The sequence below is a fragment of the Lissotriton vulgaris genome, chromosome 8 (assembly GCF_964263255.1).
Source record: "Lissotriton vulgaris chromosome 8, aLisVul1.2, whole genome shotgun sequence".
Lineage (NCBI taxonomy): Eukaryota > Metazoa > Chordata > Amphibia > Caudata > Salamandridae > Lissotriton > Lissotriton vulgaris.
Window position 1 is genome coordinate 634,932,813 of NC_141696.1, and position 20,336 is coordinate 634,953,148.

At 49.5% G+C, this 20,336-nt stretch overlaps 1 protein-coding gene across 1 annotated transcript in view; it reads left to right on the forward strand.

The window, feature by feature from the left end:
• POLA1 (DNA polymerase alpha 1, catalytic subunit) overlaps window positions 1–20,336 on the forward strand; it is a 2,033,948-nt gene that overhangs the window by 182,070 nt on the left and 1,831,542 nt on the right. The window contains exons 6-11 of the mRNA XM_086934515.1: window positions 11,580–11,642; window positions 11,951–12,049; window positions 13,869–14,058; window positions 14,618–14,783; window positions 15,315–15,493; window positions 18,641–18,753. Of these exons, the coding sequence (XP_086790641.1) occupies window positions 11,580–11,642; window positions 11,951–12,049; window positions 13,869–14,058; window positions 14,618–14,783; window positions 15,315–15,493; window positions 18,641–18,753 (810 nt within the window). The remainder of the gene's footprint in view (window positions 1–11,579; window positions 11,643–11,950; window positions 12,050–13,868; window positions 14,059–14,617; window positions 14,784–15,314; window positions 15,494–18,640; window positions 18,754–20,336) is intronic.

The following is a 20,336-nucleotide window of genomic DNA, read 5'->3' on the forward strand; positions in this document are numbered from 1 at the left end:
TCTTCGGCCTTCGCTCCTCAGAATTGCGCCAATCCGGGCTCCCTGATAGGCAGGGCGACCCCGAGGGACAGGCCCCCAGGTGACCCCCTCGGTGCCGGGGGATCACCGTAGGCCCGTCTAGTCAAGAAGGGTCTCTCGCCGTCTCGGGCGCGTCGAGCGATCACAGGCCAGGGCACTCCAATGGCGGCCCACCGCAGCAGCGTAGCCCACTAGCCGAGGTCGGTGGAAGGGCAGCGTGGTAGCACCCCCAGGCGTCCCCAGCAAGCCACCAAAGCCTCGGGAGCTCGCCGCAGCAAGGCAGCCCCGACCGCCAAATTCACTGACCGTGGAGGGGGGGGGAGGGGCAGCGCGGCAGCGGCTCCGGTCGTCGCCGCCGCACTCTGCACCCTCCTGCAGGCTCCGATGCGGTTGTCCGGCAGTGCCCCTCGCGTCCGGGGGCCCCCCACGGCAACCGCCGGGAGAAGACTAGCACGGCGCCGGTCGAGCCGGGGCCACTACAGCACACGGCCCTCTGCTGGCGCCCGCTCCTCCTGGCGCAATGCTGGAAGCCCGGCGCCTCTGCTCACTCGAGGCCGGGGATCTCAGGGCCTCACCCCGCCGCAGTGTACGCGGCACAATACCACAGTCTCCTTGCCTCCGGGGGCCAAAACTCCGCTACCAGACCATCCCTCTGCCTCGGGACTCAAAGCAGACAGGAGGGGCGCTGATAGTTCACTGCTTCGGGGGCTATAACAAAGCTAAGATGATGTCGGCGCCGGAGGTACTTCGCCGCATGTCTCACTCAGTCGCCATCTTGACCACGCCCCTCGCCAGTGCTGTTTTAAGGGAGCTAGCGAGACTGCCACATGCTGACGGAGGGATGATGTGAACCATCGGATTAGTTGACCAACTTCACCCATCATATGCAAGTATTGAATCGTATAGTGTTTAGGAGGTGTTACGGGCCGGGACGAACCCATTCTGGTCGAGTTTACCAAGGCGGGAATATAGGGCGCAAGCAGATAAGTGAAAATCTTCGCCAATATTTCATAGTCTGTTTAAAATCGCCAGGGGTCTGTAGGATCCCAGGGCTGTGGGACCCTTGCCTGGTTTCAAGAAGGAGACTACATTGGCCATGCATAATGAAGGTCGCAGGGCGGACTTGTATATAGCAGAGTTAGAGGGCTTGTAGGCTTGAAACAAGGACTTCTGTGTACGTCTTAAACTCAGCAGGGAGTCTGGTCTGTCCACTCCAGGCGCTTTCCCAGATGCCAGTGACGAGAGCGCATCACAAACTTAATCAACTGATATGGGGCAATCCAATTCTAGATGTTGGTCAAGGGGTAGTGTGGGCAACTCAACGGAGTCCAGGGAAGTGCATGTTTGCTGGGAGTCACCATGTGAACTAGATGTGCGAAGTATACAATAGTGTCTACTCATGGCTGCATGAATGTCCAGTTGTGTGTATCGCATATGCCCCAAATAATCTCTTATAGAATGTATAGGACTGTGAGGATGCTCCTGTCTTATTAGATATGCAAGTAGTTTACCTGCCTTTTCCGACGTTCCGTGGGTACGGGCAGAATGAGCTAAGTAGTTGTGACAACGCCACTTGTCATGGAGCTCCATCTGGTCCGCCTGCATTGGGTCCAGTTGTGCTTTGGCTTCGTGTGATTGGCTGACCAGGATTTGCAGCGAAGGAGTTTTTGCTAGACTGCGGCTAGAGAGGTATCTAGCTGTTTACGAATGTTCCAGGTGAGGCCTAGGCAGTGTCCCCTAGTCGAGACTTAAAGGCCTCCCATTCTATCAGGAGAAAATCCTTGGAGCCGGCGTGTCTTCAAAATATTCGAGCAGGCGTGTCTTCAAAATATTCGAGCAACTCCTTTTCCAGGGAGTTGCGAAAGGCCTGATCCTCCAGCGCTGCCATTTGTACCTTCCAGGTAGGGATCGGGGGAGGCCTCTTTTCCCAACTAATCAGCATGGTCTGTCGAGTATGATCTGGATGTGTACGGCCAAGGTACACAGTATCTTGGATTAGGGGAAGCAGGGCTGTTGAGGCCAGAATGCGATCCCGCTGCACATGCAGTTTATGGATAAGCAATTAGGAGTACACTTGTGATTCGGGATTGGGTACAAGCCTAACATCCGTCTAGGACCAATGCCCTAACCAGCTGTGCAGTGTTTGTGCATTCGAAGAAGCTGTAGTGCGAGTAAGGGGAGGTAAGAAGCGATCTAGCTAGGCGTCTGGGACCGAAATAAAATCCCCACCCAAAAGCCACGGGACATCCCTCCAGCAGGATAATAATGTAGAGTCCATGAAGGAAGGTATTCTGCTGTACGTTAGAGGCATAAATTGACCCCAGTAATAGGAGTTGTTCATTAAGTTTACCCTTTAGGAAAACCTAGCGCCATGCGGGTCGATTACTACCACCTTCTTCCCAAGGGATCCCTCCCTTCACCAAAATCAATATGCCTTTAGCCAGGGAGGAGAAATCTGTGCTGCACACTTGTCCTCGCCAGCGGCGTCGCAGCCTTCAGTTTAGTCAAATGTGTCTCCTGGAGTAGGGCTATACCGGCATACGTACGCAGTAGATATGCGTAAATGGAATACCTGTGCACCTGGTATATATCCTTTTACGTTCCAGGTGATATAACCTGATCCCATGAAAAGCGTTAATAACAGTAGGGCTCAGTCAGCAGAGCAGAGATGCAGTTGAAGTACGTACAATGTGGAAGCATGTCACTAGGCATAGCAGTAATTGTACGGGGGAAACCAAAACTTCTATAGCTAAGTCGTAGAACTACATAAGAGTGAACCCCTAACAGGAGTTGACCCAAGCAGATGTTCCCACCCATTGCAGATGTGCCCAACCATGGCAACTAACACTTAGTCAGGTGTTGACTCAGAGAGGGGGCTGGCAAGTACGGAAATGGACCACAAAGCCTTCCCCTGGCTAAGTACCACTATGAAGTAGCAAGAGGGAGTATCACTGTGTATGTATAATGAGGTGTGGACACATGTCTTATGATGTCAGCGAGTGGACGTAGGAACGAACAGTCAAGTGTCAAGCTGGTGATGGAAGCCAAATCGGAACAGGGCAGTCTGATAATATTGTCCTAGGTTTGAGGTGTGACATCTGAAAGGTGCGGTGAGTCGATGTCAGTGGACCATGCTGGTAAGGAGTCTGCCCCTTACGTAATGTTTGTCTATCCTGTTCTCAAGAGATGTGTGGGTCTGATCCAGCGCTGTGCCAATATTTTCTGCAGCTGCCATTACTAAATCCAGTTTAGCTGAGGATTCAGGACTTTGTGGTTCCAGAGATTTCACTGCCCTACCGGATGACCCTTCATCCGTGCCATGGAATGGCGCTCCCCGTTGGGCGGCAGAATAGAGACGACTCATGGCTAGCTGCTGTGCATTGGGCAAAGTTAGTAAACTGTGTGCTGCTTCTCATTGCGATGACTGGGCTGCTACCAACTGTGGGGGCTCCACTTGAGTCCAAACAAGCAGTATGTGTGTTGCTGCACCAGCCGGACGGTTATACAATGTGAGGGAGCTCTTCTGATCGTTGGAACTGCAGGTGAGACAGGTCGGGCCCAAGGTTATGGTGCTCCGTCAGACCATGAGCTGCAGCAAAATCCAACGGAGGGGGCGGAGTGAAGATGCCAAGATTTCTCCCAGTCAGATCCCACCTCGAACCGGGTTCTGTATGACCCTTGTGTCTGCCCTGTGATCATTGAAGTGTGACCATGATGCAAAAGGGGGAGGGAAGGATGAAGGCCGCCCCCTGCGTGTGCAAGTCACTCCCAATCTTGAATGGACCCGGAGGAAAATAAGGGTATATAGGTTGGCCATGCTGCGGCCCAAGAAATGGCCCGGCGTCTATCGATGCAGGCTGGCATCACGTGCGCAACTGGGAAAAGTCAACATGAGGGCCTGCGGGAGTAGGCCTGAATCAGTCCCGCTCCGCAGGGTTCCCCAAGGGAAAGTGAGCCCAGAAAGCAGAAACAGGTCGTAGGCTCAATGGTGTCCCCTGAGTGATGGGAGGGGAAACTGCCTGGGCCCGATGCGACCCCCGTCCTGTCCCTATCTGGCCCACTGTATACCGAACAGGGGTATTCAATACTAGCGCTGCCTCGATCAGCAGCACGGAGGACGCTCTGCCTCTGTGCCACCAGTGTCACACCTACAGAGGGGGCCTAGGCCAGATAGGGCCCCTTCTCCCCCAGTCGCCTGCCTTAATGGTGCCTCAGGAGCCCCACAGTTTGCAGATGACGGGAGGGGGGAACAGCCTGGGGCCGATGCGACCCCGTGCTGCCCCCATCTGGGCAGCTGCATGCTGCTCAAAGGAAATGGAAAACCTCTCCGCCGGCGCCGCTTCGATCAGTAGCATTGAGGACGCGCTGTCTGTCCACCACCAGTGTTGCGCCAATCAAGGGGGCCTAGGCCCATCGACCCCCGCCCCCCCCCCCCCTTCCCCCCCGGCCCTCTCTCCGTCATTTAGCTGCCACATAAGCGCACACAGGACTCACCTACTCGGGCCCCGATGAGTCTGGGCAGCTCCTCCCCTCAGCAGAAGGCACCACCAAGCAGCCGATCGGACCGGGAGCTGTCCGCCTGTCTGCGGTCCTCTCGCTGCCAATCAGTCACAGGCCCTCAGATGTGATGCAGCCAGCTGCAATCCTCAAATCTCTTCTATCAGGGGCTGGCTTGTAACTAGACATGAGGTACCCGCAGTCCGCTAGGCTCCTCTGCTCGTTCTTGGGACTGTGGACTCCCGCCCTTGCCTTGGCCGGCGTCTCACTCGAGGTACAGGTGAGCAAGCGAGGTGGTGTCCACGCCTGTTGCACGGCCCGGAGGAAATGGAACCGTGGGTTGGACCGCGGGCTCCATCGTGGTGAAGGCCGCACCCCAGATCACACCTGCCGATGGGCCCTCAAGCTCTGGGAGTCCACCGCTAGACGCAGTAGGCGTTGCACTACTCCCACTGTGCATGAGGTTCTGCTTCAACTGCTATGACCCGGCGAGGAACAGGATAAATGGGGGATCGGGCACGGAGCAAGCCCAAGGTGCGTCTGCCATCTTTGGCTCCTAGCCATGTCCCCACCATTTGGATGTCAGCCTCTTGATAGTCATTCTTATAGTGGGCTTTCCAGCTCGATGACTAATGTACCCGCCGTTGGTTTCCATGCTTCAAGCCCTCTAGTTGGTAGTCTTCTTATCTTGTGAATGTCCAACGTTGCAAGGTCATTACTTTCTTGCTCCTCGGAATGTAAGAACTGGATCCAGTGGTCAAACAATCTGGAAACAGGCATTTTGAGAACCCAAGGACATTCAAACAGACAGGCTTCACAGCATATTCAAGAGATCCCACCGGTTGTGGTCCTACTTCTGTCCATGGGAGTTTAGAGGTGTGGCTTAAGGAGATGGATTTTCCTGCTGTGAAGATTGGGCCGAGGGTGTCCTGAGTGTGTGGATCCTCGTACGATCTGATTGAGTCCGATGATGTGGAGGTTTTCCAGGAGGGGGGCGGAGTTGGGGGTCTTGGCGGTTGTCGAGTTGGAAGGTGAGGTCTCCCAGCAAAGTGTAGTCTGTAGAGATGATGGCACTTAAGGGATGATGATGCTGGTGATGGGAGTCTGAGAAAGGTGCGTGGGGTCCGGGAGGTCTGTAGATGAGGGTGCATCGGAGGGTGGTGGTCAGGTTGACTTGTATCTTGAAGTGGAGGGGTTCCATTAGGTCCATTGGCCCTTCGTTGAAGGTGCTCAAGTGAAGTTTGGCCTTATGGGCGATGGAGATGCTGCCGCCAGGGTGGTTTTGGCTTACCTTCCGGGTGATTTTGTATCCTTCGGAGATTGCGACTTCAGTGTCTGGTCCTGAGGAGGCGTTGGCCCAGGTTTCAGTAAGATAAATGACTTCTGCATTGGTGTGGTCGAGGAGGTCTCAGATTTCCATGGCGTGCCTGTGGAGGGAGCGGACGTTGAGGAGGATGCATTGCAGTATTTGGGCTATGGTGGAGTTGTTCCTAGTCGGTGGGGGTGGATCCTGGGTCTCTGAGAGGATCAATCAATCAATCAGAGCATTTATATAGCGCACTACTCACCCAGAGGGTCTCAAGGCGCTAGGGGAGGGGGAGTCCGCTACTGCTCGAACAGCCAGGTCTTGAGTTGCTTCCTGAAGTCTAGGCGGTCCTGGGTCAGGCGGAGGTGGGTCGGGAGGGAGTTCCAGGTCTTGGCGGCGAGGTAGGAGAAGGACCGTCCCTCTGTGGTGGCTCTTCGGATGCGGGGGACGGCGGCGAGGGCGTGGTCGGTCGATAGAAGCTGGCGTTTGGGAGCGTAGAAGTTGAGGCGGCTGTTGAGGTATCCTGGGCCTTGGTTGTGTAGGGCTTTGTGTGCGTGGGTGACGAGGCGGAAGGTGATTCTCTTGTTGACCGGGAGCCAGTGCAGGTCTCTCAGGTGTCCGGAGATGTGGCTGCGACGGGGGATGTCCAGGATGAGTCGTGCTGAGGCGTTCTGGATCCGCTGGAGTCTTTTCTGGAGTTTGGCGGTGGTTCCGGCGTAGAGGGAGTTGCCGTAGTCCAGACAGCTGGTGACGAGGGCCTGGGTGACAGTCTTCCTGGTCTCGGTGGGGATCCACCGGAAGATCTTACGTAGCATGCGCAGGATGTTGAAGCACGAAGAGGAGACGGCGTTGACTTGTCTGGTCATGGAGAGGGAGGAGTCCAGGATGAAGCCCAGGTTGCGTGCGTGGTCTGTTGGTTTGGGTGCGCTGCCTAGGGCGGGGGGCCACCAGGAGTTGTCCCAGGCGGAGGGTGAGGATCCCAGGATGAGGACTTCCGTCTTGTCCGAGTTCAGTTTCAGGCGGCTGTTCTTCATCCATTCGGCTACCTCTTTCATCCCTTCGTGAAGGTTGGCTCTGGCGGTGGTGGGGTCGTTGGTGAGGGAGAGGATCAGCTGGGTGTCGTCGGCGTAGGAGATGATGTTGAGGTTGTGCAGGCGTGCGATGTTTGCGAGGGGGCTCATGTAGACGTTGAAGAGGGTTGGACTGAGCGAGGAGCCTTGAGGAATGCCGCAGATGACTTTGGTGGCTTCTGATCTGAACGGGGGGAGGCGGACTCTGTGTCCTTCCGGCGAGGAAGGAAGTGATCCACTCTAGTGCCTTCTCCTGGATTCCGATGTTGCTGAGGCGCTGTACCAGTGTACGGCGGCAGACGGTGTCGAAGGCCGCGGAGAGGTCCAGGAGGATGAGGGCCGCCGTTTCTCCGTTGTTGAGCAGGGCTCGGATGTCATCGGTGGCTGCGATCAGGGCGGTCTCGGTGCTGTGGTTGGCCCGGAAGCCAGACTGCGAGAGGTCGAGGGATCCGTTAGTCTCGAGGAAGGCGGCCAGCTGCTTGTTGACGGTCTTCTCGATGACTTTTGCAGGGAACGGGAGCAGCGAGATGGGGCGGTAGTTCTTGAGGTCGGTGGGGTCGGCTGAAGGTTTCTTTAGTAGAGCGCTGAGTTCGGCGTGCTTCCAGCTCTCCGGGAAGGTGGCGGTGTCGAAGGAGGTGTTGATGATGTCCCGCAGGTGGGGTGCGATGACTGCGTCGGCCTTGTTGAAGACGTGGTGAGGGCAGGGGTCGGTCGGAGATCCAGAGTGGATGGAGTTCATCGTGCGGACGGTGTCTTCGGTGCTGATCGGGGTCCAGGCGCGGAGGGTGGTGGTGGGGGGCGGTGGTGATTCAGTCGTGGCGTGCGCCGGTTGAGTGCTGAAGCTGTTGTGTATGTCTGCGATCTTGTTGTGGAAGTAGGCGGCGAGGGAGTTGCAGAGGTCTTGCGAAGGGGTGATGTTGTTGTTTCCGGCGTTGGGTTTGGAGAGCTCTTTAACGATGTTGAAGAGTTCCTTGCTGTTGTGTGCGTTGTTGTCCAGTCGTTCCTTGAATGCAGTTTTCTTGGTGGCGTGGATCAGTTGGTGGTGTTTTCGGGTGGCGAGCTTGAGGGTAGTCATGTTGTCCGGTGTTGGGTCTCTGCTCCAGGCTCTCTCGAGGACTCGGCAGTTCTTCTTGGAGCTCTTGAGTTCGTTGGTGAACCATGGGGCTCTCTTGCTGCAGGGTTTGCTAGGCGGGGTCCTCAGGGGGGCGAGGTAGTCTGCGCAGTCGCTGATCCACTTCGTGAGGTTGGTGGCCGCTTGGCTGGGGTTCGTTGCGCTGGTGGGTGGGTTCTTGCTCAGGGAGGTCGCGAGCTGGTCGGTTGTGATCTTGTTCCAGCTTCTGCGTGCAACCTGTTGCTGGTGGTGGTGGGTCGTGGTCCTTCTGAAGCTGAAGTGGACGCAGCTGTGGTCCGTCCAGTGGAGTCCGGTGGCGTGGCTGAAGGCGATGTCCTTGCTGGATGAGAAGACGGGGTCGAGTGTGTGTCAGGCGTAGTGGGTGGGGGTGGTCACCAGCTGCTTGAGTCCGAGGTTTGCAAGGTTGTCCAGCAGGGTGGTGGTGTTGCGGTCGTTGTTCTCCAGGTGGAAGTTGAGGTCCCCGAGGATAATGTAGTCGGCGAAGGGGAGGGCGTGCTGGCTGATGAAGTCGGCAATGTCCTCGCTGAATTGTGTGCGTGGTCCCGGAGGTCTGTAGATGAGGGTGCCTCTGAGGGTGGTCTTGGGGTTGATGTGGACCTGGAAATGCAGGTGCTCCGCGGGTGCGAGGATGTCGTCAGTGTTGGTCATGATGCGGATGGTGTTCTTGTGGATGATGGTGATGCCTCCTCCAGTCTGGTTGAACCGGTCCCTTCGGATGATCTTGTAGCCGTCTGGGATGGCGATGGCGATATCGGGTGCTGAAGAGGCGTTCATCCAGGTTTCCGTGAGGAAGCCGACGTCTGGGGCTGTGGTGTCGAGCAGGTTCCAGAGCTCGACGGCGTGTCTGTGGACGGAGCGGGTGTTGAGCAGGATGCATTTCAGGTGGTTGCTGCTGTTGCTCGTCTTGGTCTTAGTCGGTGCTGGAGTAGTGTCGGTCCGGCTGCAGGCGAACTTGCAGGAGTGGCAGCAGAAGAGTTCGGTGGCGTCGTAGGTCCGGCGGGGGGTGGGCTGGAGTCTGCGGGAGCCAGGGGTCCTGGCACTGGGCGCGGTCCAGGCGCGGACGGGCGCAGACGGGCTTACCTTTGGCGCACCTTCGGCGCTCAATCGGCGCTCCCGCTGTGCGTCAACGCTGCGCGTTTGCCACTCTGCCATATGAGGAGAGTGGGGGTGGTGGAGCGAGGGAGGGGCAGCTGGGAGGCGGGAGCGGGGCGACGAATGGGAAGGGTCCAGGTCCCGGTGGAAGGGGGCGGGGCCGCAGGGGATCAGCGGCGGGGAGCGGGGAGGTGGCGGGAAACACGGCGGGGGCACAGCAGGTAGAAAAAACGACAGACATTGAAACTTTAGGCAAAAAGGGAAAAAGGCTGGGCACAGAAGCAGGGGAGACAGCACCAAACACAGGGGAAACAATGACGAAATAACAGTGGCAGGATACAAACGTGCAGCAGGGGAGAAGCCGAGCAGTCAGCAGGAAGCGGCGCTACAGAGGCTGAGACCACGCCAGTGGTCAGGAGCACAGCTGCGGGCAGTAGCGGGATCGGGGCAGCCTGGGCACACCCACGGGGAGTGTGCGCGGTGCGTGGTGGTGTGACCGGCCCAGAGGGTGAGGGAGTGGTGGCAGTTTTGACTAGAGAAGGGCCCGTGGGTGTCTAGTAAAGAGCTTGCAGTTTCTGATGCCAACATTGAGTGGAGGGCTGCAGAGCTGTGACTTTCTGCTTCACCTCTAAGTTTTAAAATTCGATACATTAAGATTAACTGCATGCAAATAGTTCGCAAATTGGGAAATGTGGGGTTTGAGCCGCCACGGCCTACGCTGGACACAACTTTTACTTTGTCGACGTATTCCATCGTTCTAAAAGAATGCGTTCTCAGGAATGTTAGTCCCTCACCTATGCAGTGTGGCATGCTTCATCCTGTAGATTGCTCTTGCTTGGGGAAAATGGCATCTGCAGGAGGTGGTGGCACTTGTAGGGTGACTGTCAATGGGGACGTTGTTGTTGTCCTTCTAGGTCCTATCCAATCTCTATTGTGCTGAACTGTCCTAGCTCATTCTGGTGCGAGTGTAGCTAACTTCCTTTACTACAATGAAACATCACTCCCATAAACCCAAAACTAAGATTGTGCAAATATGGGTTTGTCAATGTTAAGATTCCCTGCCACAAAGTTACAAACCAAATTAAGGGCATCCCTGTGTCTTTAGTGTTAATACTTATCAAAATGTTTTGCACTTGTGCCCCGCCCTTCATTTATTTTTTTGTTTTAAAGTACAAGAAAGTACTTTGTAATAAATGACCTCGCACAGTGTAGTCCAGTAGACGTCTAGTGGTGCTACTAGCACCTTGGACTTCCAGGGTGTCCCTATGTTATCATTACAGACCAGTACAGGGAAGGTCAACTGGTGAAAGGTTTGCTTCCTGGTACCACCAGAACATGTGCTTATATATCTAGTCTGGTCATAAGGTATTTGGGCCACTAAGCTTCAGCGTTCGTCAGTATGGTAGTCAGAACCTAGTACTAGGCACAGCAGGAACATCTGGAAAATCCACCATGGAAAGTGATTAGTTGTTAGGCAAAGTCAGGCCTGCTACAAATATCATCTTTTTGGAGTACTTAATTCCTTGGGCTTTTAGATAAAGCTGTGTGTGCAAACCTACCTCGGTCTCTCAACCCACCTAGGTCTCTCAACCCACCATGTTAACTGCAAATTAGGAAGCATTAGGCCCCTCGCGGCGGGATGTCTGGCTTTCACCTTGTGGATACCCTGCCGGGGCTATCTCACAGGGGAATACCAGGACGGGTTCCCTAAGCAAGCGCCGGGACACCCACTGCGGGTAGCTGTGCGCTATATAAGCGCAAATACATTTACATAAGAGGAAATCCAATATGTCAATGGTGGTCACAAGTACCGCACAGATTGGCAAAAGTAGTACAATTAATAAACCCCCCTTTTTTAGTACGGGTTTGATAATGTGGGGTTACCGAAGTGAATTTAGGGGACTCTTCCTAATGCTGATTGGGTGAGGCATCCATTTTTCCCAGTGCCTCCTGTGTTCTATAAGAAAACAGATTTTTGTGAAGTAAAAATATACAGGTTTTTACGACCAAAGTGAGCTTTGGGCAACTTTTATTTTTTAACTTAAACGTGTTTTGGTGAATTAAGTAAACTACAGGGTATATTGATATTGTATGGATAATGTTGGAATATTATCAAAATCTGTACTCTAATGCGGTGTATTGTAGGGTGAGGTCTTATACTTGACAACTCGAATGTTATGCACTGAAGAAGACTTGTGGTGATGTGCTTGGTGAGCCGGAAAGTATACTTCATAATCTTTAAAACGATCATTCATGTAACCGATACGCAAATTCTGATGGTTTACTTCATTGATGTATCCAGGGTATGATCTGTGTGGTGATTCACATGGACCCAGTGTTTGCCTGGTAAGGTATTGCACAGTCAGTGCCTGAAGTGGCACACAACGCATATAAGATGAAAGAGCTTAAAGGTATTTAGCTGTCTGTGGCTGTATTTTAATAATTGTGCTTTATTGATTAACAGAAGACTGTGGACCTGTCGAAAGATGACCTTCTGGGTGATCTTCTCCAAGATCTCAATGCGAAGGTAAATTCCTTAAAGCATAAACTCTGTACCTGAGTGAGTGATGTTAAATAAGGCTGAAAATTGAAGGCTTTCTGACTGTGATTTAAAGCTTCCTAAATAAAATTCACGTGGACTTACTGAGTGTTGTAAAACCACTCCCACGTAGGAATGCTTTTTCGGGCCACCATATGAGGTAAGAACAGTCATTTTCTTTCTCCAATTTATTCCAATACATCACTGTTTTGGAGATTATATTTTACTTCATGAATGTTTCACCTTTTCACAATCATTTTGGTTCTGCTCTCTCATTTACGTTCTCCTTTTTTTAGGCCCCTCTTATTGCCCTTCCACCCGTTGTTGCACTGAAGAAGAAGAAACTTGCTGGCGCTTCTCGTAATCCCTTCTCTGTGCAAACAGAACCCCCCAAGGTAATGGGAGAAGAGCAGGGATATGGAGGCAACTAACCTGCTCCTCCTTCAGGGAGCAGGGATGCTATTCAGTAGATGAATGTTTGAGATGAAACTCTGGCTGCCTCCAAGAGAAATGTTTGCACTTTTTAAGATTTTGATTCTCCGCGGTCCTTAAACGAAGCATGTGACCTAACCGCGTTGTGTTACCATTGGCAAAGACATAAGGGCCAATGCCAGTAACAGACCTGTTGGCTTTGGCAATGTGTGTCGATGAAGGGCAGTCTAAACATTGTATTATGCTATTCTGAGTTTAATCCCCCGCTATTTGCACGTGAAAGTGCTGGGAAAGCAATAGGGTATGCGTGACATCTTGTGATCTGCAGTCCGTTTTGAAGTTCATTACCATAGTTAAGTGTGGTTAGAATATTAATGACTGAGGAATTTTAGGTGTGTTGAAGCACAGAGCATTTCCCCCCTCTATATTAAGTGGATTTGGTGGCGTATAGTGGTTACTCTGTAACGAGTGTGATTGATGACGGATGTCCATTTCTTCGAAATCCTGTTAACGTATAGCAGATATGAGTGGCAGATTTGTATGGTAAAAAAACTGCATTGCCAGTTAAGTTGCAAAAGGACCTTGTTTACATGTCAGTAACTCTTGATCTGAGCAAGGAGCTGCTATTCGAAATGGCGAAGCCACAGTGAAGGAATTTCTGAGCCTTTTGAATATTTGTTGAAGTTTAAAATACCAGAGGTTGGTGCTTTTGGGATGCTAGAAGGGAAGAAAGGCGAATGAAGGAAGAATTGCTCAGCGCCAAGATGCTCCTTCCGGAGCGATAGTCGCGCTATATAAAAATTAATAAATATCAAATAAATATCAAATGACTCATTCGTTAAAGGACTCCATGTGGCTAGTAAACTGTAACAGAGTTTAGCATATGTCTGCTTTTTAGGCCTGGCCTTTGGAACTGCTTTAGCTGTTTCGCCAGACATTTTTTTTTTGTTGAAAAATGATAAATAGTAACCATACTAAGATTTTTTTTTTTTTTTATCAGAGGGCGTCATCCGTTGGTCTGTTGAATAGCCAATCACATTTTGCTTCCAGCCGCCTTAGCATGGGGCAATGTGTCAACCCACTCTACCCAAATGACTCTTCACTTTGAGTGACTGCATAAGATATCTGCACATTGAGCACATCAGTCTAAAAATTGGCGCATTCTATTTTTTTTGCAAAGCTAGTTCAAAGCGTGCTTTTTTTAAAATTTGGTTTATTTTTTGTAGTAACTTTAAATACACTACGGGCTATTAATTTTGGCAATACAATGCTTTAACCCTTGTTACTAAGATCTAAGACACCAAGATCGTAGTTGTCTGTATTTCAATACTTGGTAACCTGGTGATTTATTTTTGTCTTTCAAAAATAAAATCAATGCATGGTGCAAAAGAAAGGTTTGCTTAAAAAACGTTACTAGTGAAACAGCTGCATCGGCGAATTTTGTTTTTAAATGTAATTTTTGTATTTATTGCAAGCTCAAGTTGGCCATGTTTAGGTGACAGCAGATTTGCGTTTTTGTTGCATGTGCCTCCGATTAAAACTATTGCACCAGTATGCCAAGGCCAAACCTACTGGTTTTGCCAATCCTTGTTCTTGTTTGAGGTTTTATACGGTTTCCCCATCACCAGTACAAACAATCGTAATTTATTCTTCAGGGGTTTGCGTTCTGTTGCAGCCTAATTTTAAGCCTTAGTGTGAAAGTAATTCTAGGGTTGTATTAAAATAAACCTGCATTTCCTCTTATTTCTTTGTGTTTAATAAGTTGTTGACAATTTATTTCAGGTAAATCCTCCTCCTGTTCATGCGAGGAATACTCCTACTTTTGTGTCAAAGAATTCTCCATCACCAGTTCCAGTTCCCCACAAACCTTCCAGCGATGCAACCACATCTCCTGCAGTAAAGCACGAGCTCAGTTCTGTTGCAGGTGCACAAAATGGCGGAGGGCTTGAAGTGAAAATACAGGATACAGCAGGTACAATCTTGCAAATGTTTCAACACAGTAAGTTGCTGTGTATCAACTCGTTTGCCTGTGAAGTACACAGATTTTACATGAAAAACATTTTCTACATTTAGACTTACCATGATTCATACCTTTTAATCTGAAAATCGGACTTGTTTACACGACCCTCCAGGACAAGAGACTTAAAACTCATGAGGCATAAAACAGCAAGGCAATATCATTTTGAGTTTTTATGAACCTAAAAATACATAAGTTTAGGGTTTATACGTTTTAAGGCAATTATTTTACCACATTCTCCCCCTCTTCTATGCCAATGTTGGTTTCCTGACTCATGTTAATTGCAAATTATTGCAACGCAATTTTTTCACCCTATTTTTCACAAACTTCACCTTTTTCTGCAATGTAGACTTTTCCTTTGCTGTTGAACGTGGCACGTGTGTTAAAACGACAAAAGAGCAAGTTTGTTAAATCCTGTAGCATAAATGTCGCTTTCACCAGTGTGTGTTGTGCTAACCTCTGTTGCGGCTGGTGATGGTTTGTGAATTCTATTCCATGTTCTTTTTGCCTACAGATGACGATCAAAACATGATGGAATTTGAGGATGGGGATTTCGACGATCCCATGGAAGCGGAGAATCAGAAGCCGACTTTAGAGGCTTGCATTACAATCAAGGAAGAACTTAAAGAGGAAGAAAGGGGACATGAACAGAAGCCTGTGAAGAAAGAAGCATGTGCCATGTGAGCGACTTTTTTCCGAGCATGCTTATTTGTTTGGTTTAAAACGTTTTTTCTTTAACGTTCTTGAAACGTTCTCAATCCGGCACCGAATCCTAAGCGCGAAAAAATCATTTTTTTCACTAGCAAACCAGATCCATCCGACTTCACTGATTGTGTATTGTTTAATGCAAAGGCGAACCTTCTGGCTGCTGCATTGTCAGTTCTATGTTCCCCATTAACTACTACGTATCATGGTTTTAAGGCACTGTAGTAGTGTTGTGTATGTTCTTATGTACACCATTGCTCCTCAGTGCTGCCTTGTTCCTGCTTGCAACACTCCATCTAGACTGCGTTTCCACATTTACTTATACGCTTAAACACATCCAGCCTTGGTCTGTTTTTTTTTTTTTGTGTGACCTATTTTTGATTAAAATCGAGCATTATTATGTGATCTTATTAATAAGAAGCACGTGTTACTGCTACCCATAACTTGCATCTATTAAAGCCAGTTTTCTGCTTCATTTTTTGGGTACCATTCTCCGATGTCGGCAGGATCACGGCGTCACCAGGGGTCTCCTGCTGGAAACAAATGGACGGAGAAGGCAGTGAGTCTGTGGTGACGGATATTCAGGTGGACACCAGCAGTCTTCCATTGGTGACGGAGGCAGACGGCGAGCAGGTGTTTAGGTTCTACTGGCTGGATGCCTATGAAGACATGTATAGTCATCCAGGTATGTGAAGCAGGACACTCCTAGTGGTTTCCCTTTGCATCGCTGTGCGACCACTGCAGCACAGTGCGAGGCCTCGGACTAGGAGATCCGTGGAGCACTTGGGTCTCCGCATGCTTTTTTTTCTTTCTTTATTTCGGCACAGTGGAAGAGTATTTACCTGTAGCGCCCTTTTTTCTGGCTGATTGTTCTAGAAATGGCCTGAGATGTTTCACACAGCCTGATGGCCTATGTAAAGTTCTTGTATTTTTTCTATCTCACACCTCACCCAATACCTTTTCGTGTCCCTGACACCTGCATTGTGTTTTCTCTGGTCAGCCGGTGGTATGTTTTCGTTGTGCTTGTCCTGCGTTGTTGTAACTTGCTCAACGAGAGAGAAAAGGCAACTTTGATCAGTGCCGAAAGAGTGATGTCAAGGTGTTTAAAAGTGTTTTAGTGCTCTAGGCAAGGTACTTTTTTTTAAATTTTCGTTTTCGCCACCTCCTTTATGCGCATGCAAAGCTTTTGGCGCTCCTCTCTCAGATTATTATTCTGTTAAACCCCATTAAGATGCTAAAATAGCAGGAGGACTGCTGGACGTTGTACATGAGACGGTAAATTTTTTTGGAACCAGTGAGCTGCCCCCTTGAATTCTCCCCCACCCAGCGTTTTGAGTAGACCGAAGTGTGGTGTTAAACACTGCACGAACCATCTGTTAATTTGATTAAGGAGAACGTTTCGAGCCCTACTCTGTCACAGTTAGCGTTAAATGTTCTGTTTTATAAATTGTGCTAAATTACTTAAATGGGCGTATTTGTAAGTATTGACACTTGATTTATAAGGGATATACGTGGTTGGGTAATGCCAGCATCATACAGTGGGGTGACATAAGCTTTAGGATCCACCGTGGCCAGCATAATCACTAAACCGCATCTTTGCAAACAGGTTCTTAAAGTGGTCAGGTGCACATTCATATGCACATTCCAAGGTGCTCCTAGACTAGAACTGCTGGGAGGTTCCTAGATGGGAAAAACCCCTCAAAGGCGAGTGCCCAACTGGGGTTCGCAGAGAGCATCCTGTGTGTACTGTTTTACATCATCTTTAAATCTAAATACATTTTTTAAAATGCTCTTAAGGGCTTTAGCGCCCTCCAAAGTTGAGATCGTTTAATTTGCCCTTCTTCTTGCAGATGGCGAGTTGCACGTCTCAGCCGTGCGGCCCCCGAAGGAGTTTCCCCTGGTACTATATTTGTTGAAGGGAGAGAACGGACAGGATTGCAGCCAGTTTGGTTTTAACTTTTTTTGTTACAGGAAGTGGGATCTTGCGCACTTTTTGCCACAAAGAGCTATACGCTTTCCTTTGAAGTCGGAGCCTCTAGATTCTGGCAGTCAGTGTAGAGCACGAAGAGAGGGGAGGTGCAGGACATGATATGGAGGTGAAGGAGCGGTCTCGCGGTGCCTTATGGGTTGTCTGGAACTTCTTACTCACTTGGGCAGATGCTCCACACGTGCACAGTGGGTGTAGTTCAGATGCAACAGTACTAGTCTGATGATGGCTTTTACTTTCTTCAGTTATATTGGACCGAGTGAAATAATGGACATAAATGAGCGGGACAATCTCAGATTACCAATTGTGGGACTGGATTGCATCACCTCTGTGTAAACTTTATAGGAGTACCCAACATTTTAAGGTTACAGAGAACAAGGGAACCCAAAAGTAGCAATAGGTCTGGGACCTTTGGGAGTGTAATGTTTCAAAAGACAGTGGTCCCAAACATTAGCGAGAATAAGACAATCAGAATTAATATAGACCAAAATTGAAATCTATATTTTTGCTGTCCAGCCGGACAGAATTTAATAGTATCAATATTTATATATATGACAAAAGATGGAAAGCAGTTACCAAGCGGGACACAGCCTGTGTTCTGCTATCACATATGACATACATAGAAGGCAAAAAGGAGAAAGGGCAGTCTGTGAATACTTCAATTTTGTGACAGACAATGGTAAAAATACACTTTGCGTGATCTTTTCAATACAATACATAAAAATCAAGTGTATATTGTCGACGACGTTTCGATCCCTGTTAGTATGGGATCATCATCAGGACTTATAAATACATACCCCCATGTCAAGCGAATTGACAGGGTCGTCACATTTTTAAATAACTGAAGCATATAGGGACCGTTTTAATTGTTGCAGATGGAAAACAGGTCCTGAAAACCAATTTTAAAATAACTGAAGCATATAGGGACCGTTTTAATTTTTGCAGATGAAAAACAGGTCCCAAAAAAAACATTTTAAGGCCAGCAGCTGGATTAAATGCATGTTTAAAACGTGGTTATGTACCCGTAGCCCCCAAAACCTGCAGCACTCTGCGCCCCACCCCCATTTCAGTGGGCCATTTAAATGCGAGAGGAGGGCTCGGTGGGCCTGTGTATGAATTCTCTGTTTTTAATATCACCCCACCAAGACAGAACTTAATCATCATCCGGGACTGGTAGAATTTGAGCCTGTAAATTGTTTCTCTGAAGCACTTTCAGCGCTTGTGCTTTTTTTTTTTTATTTCACTGCTTTTCCATCTGTTGCCTGATGATTGCTGAATGGTACATAATTTTGAAAAGCTTTCTACTTGACGTTCTGTGAAAGGGAAAGCTGGGGAGCATTACAGAGCATACATCCATTGTACAGTTTTTTAGTAGGTCATGAATATTCATGACACCTTAATTTTGCCTGTAATTGTTCCTTTTAGGTTCTGTCCCATCTCTCTGTACTTTCTCGTCTTCTTTCCTTCCTCACCCTTCCCATCCCTCTTTAGAATCTTTGACGTAGCTCTTTGCTGTGTGCTTGTTGTACAATCTTCCATTGCTTTTTTACATGTAGTTTTTCTTAACTATTTACTCTTTTGCTTGGTGGGTGCTTTACCGTATGTCATTTTGCTTTCCCCTCTACCTTTGATGCTTATTCATTCTCCCATTATCGTCTACCGTGTCTGTATCTCCGCCCGTCTGTTCTCAGCAAACCTTTTGTACTGTTCTTGGCATCCTCCACCGACATCTAGTTTCCATTTTCCAGCACATTTTATGCGATTTTTTTTTTTTACATTTGAACCCCTCGCTGTGGTTGGACATAATTGTACTTTTATTTCTTTCTGGGCCTTTGCCACTATTAGGTGTGGTGTATTTGTTTGGTAAAGTTTGGATTGAATCTGCCAAGGCCCATGTGAGTTGCTGCGTGACAGTGAAGAACATTGAACGGACAGTTTACGTTTTGCCACGTGAAACAGTAAGTGTCCATTTGTGTACCTTTTTTGTTTTCATCTTGCATCCAATTTTTTCAATTGACAATCATAATTTCCGGGTGATTTTCCTGTACGCCTTTTACAATTGAGGCTATGTGGGCCGCTGTTTTTAGTGATGTAGATTTTATATATTTTTTATTTAAAGAAAGGAGTGGCTGTCCATCCCCCAATCCCTCTCAGTGTGCACTCTTGTGGCGTTTCCCGTTCTCTGATTTTGCTTTTTCCATTGTGGTGGATGTTATCTCCAGTTGCATGGCTAGACTCGGAGTCGGCAACACTGCTGTGGCTTTCAAGGATCACATGACCCCTTGATTGCCCTGGATGCCAAAGTTCCAGCTCTGCCATGTCTCGGGGGCTTCCCCATTTGTGATGCCCGTCACATGTAAAGGTAACTATGAGCACTTTATGCTAGTCCCCGAGGGTACATGTCCGTGCAGCTTTCACCTTTTCCATGTTGTCACAGAGAAGGCGAGGTGAAAAAGCAGGAGGCTGGAAACTGGAGCAGTCTCAGTGCATCAGCATGAAGTATGCACTGTGCAGGGCCGGCATTCAGTTTCCTGCTGCAGTTCGGATGAGTGAGAGCTGTTTTCGTGCTAGGAGGGTCCTCAGAATTGCAAAAACAACAGGTTATGGACCGAATGAGGATCAATGTCACACATTCAACCCAGTCAAAAGATCTGGGTCCTAATCCATCGTTTTTTTGCACTCCACACCACCCTGGGTTAGACAATGGCGATATGCAAATCAGCTATGACCCTGTGCCCAATGGGAACAGTCCAGTCCGAACTACAAAAGCCATGTCCTTCCCAGAACGGAATCAAGCATCCGAGGACCGGACCGGTTTCGAGGTAACACCTCATCAGCCCGGCTAGCTTGACTCCAGTGGTGTGGAGTGCCTGGGACCCACGTCTGGGCATCCCCAGTACACTTATAGCGGAATTGCAAAAACAACAGGTGATGGACCGAATGAGGATCAATGTCACACATTCAACCCAGTCAAAAGATCTGGGTCCTAATCCATCGTTTTTTTGCACTCCACACCACCCTGGGTTAGACAATGGCGATATGCAAATCAGCTATGACCCTGTGCCCAATGGGAACAGTCCAGTCCGAACTACAAAAGCCATGTCCTTCCCAGAACGGAATCAAGCATCCGAGGACCGGACCGGTTTCGAGGTAACACCTCTCATCAGCCCGGCTGATGAGAGGTGTTACCTCGGATGCTTGATTCCGTTCTGGGAAGGACATGGCTTTTGTAGTTCGGACTGGACTGTTCCCATGGGGCAACAGGGTCAGAGCTGATTTGCATATCGCCATTGTCTAACCCAGGGTGGTGTGGAGTGCAAAAAAACGATGGATTTGGGCCCAGATCTTTTGACTGGGGGAGTGTGTGACATTGATCCACATTCAGTCCATCACTTGTTGTTTTTGCAATTGCTGCCCTAAGTGCGCTGGGGATGCCCAGACGTGGGTCCCAGGCACTCCACACCACTTGGAGTCAAGCTAGCCGGGCTGATGAGAGGTGTTACCTCGAAACCGGTCCGGTCCTCGGATGCTTGATTCCGTT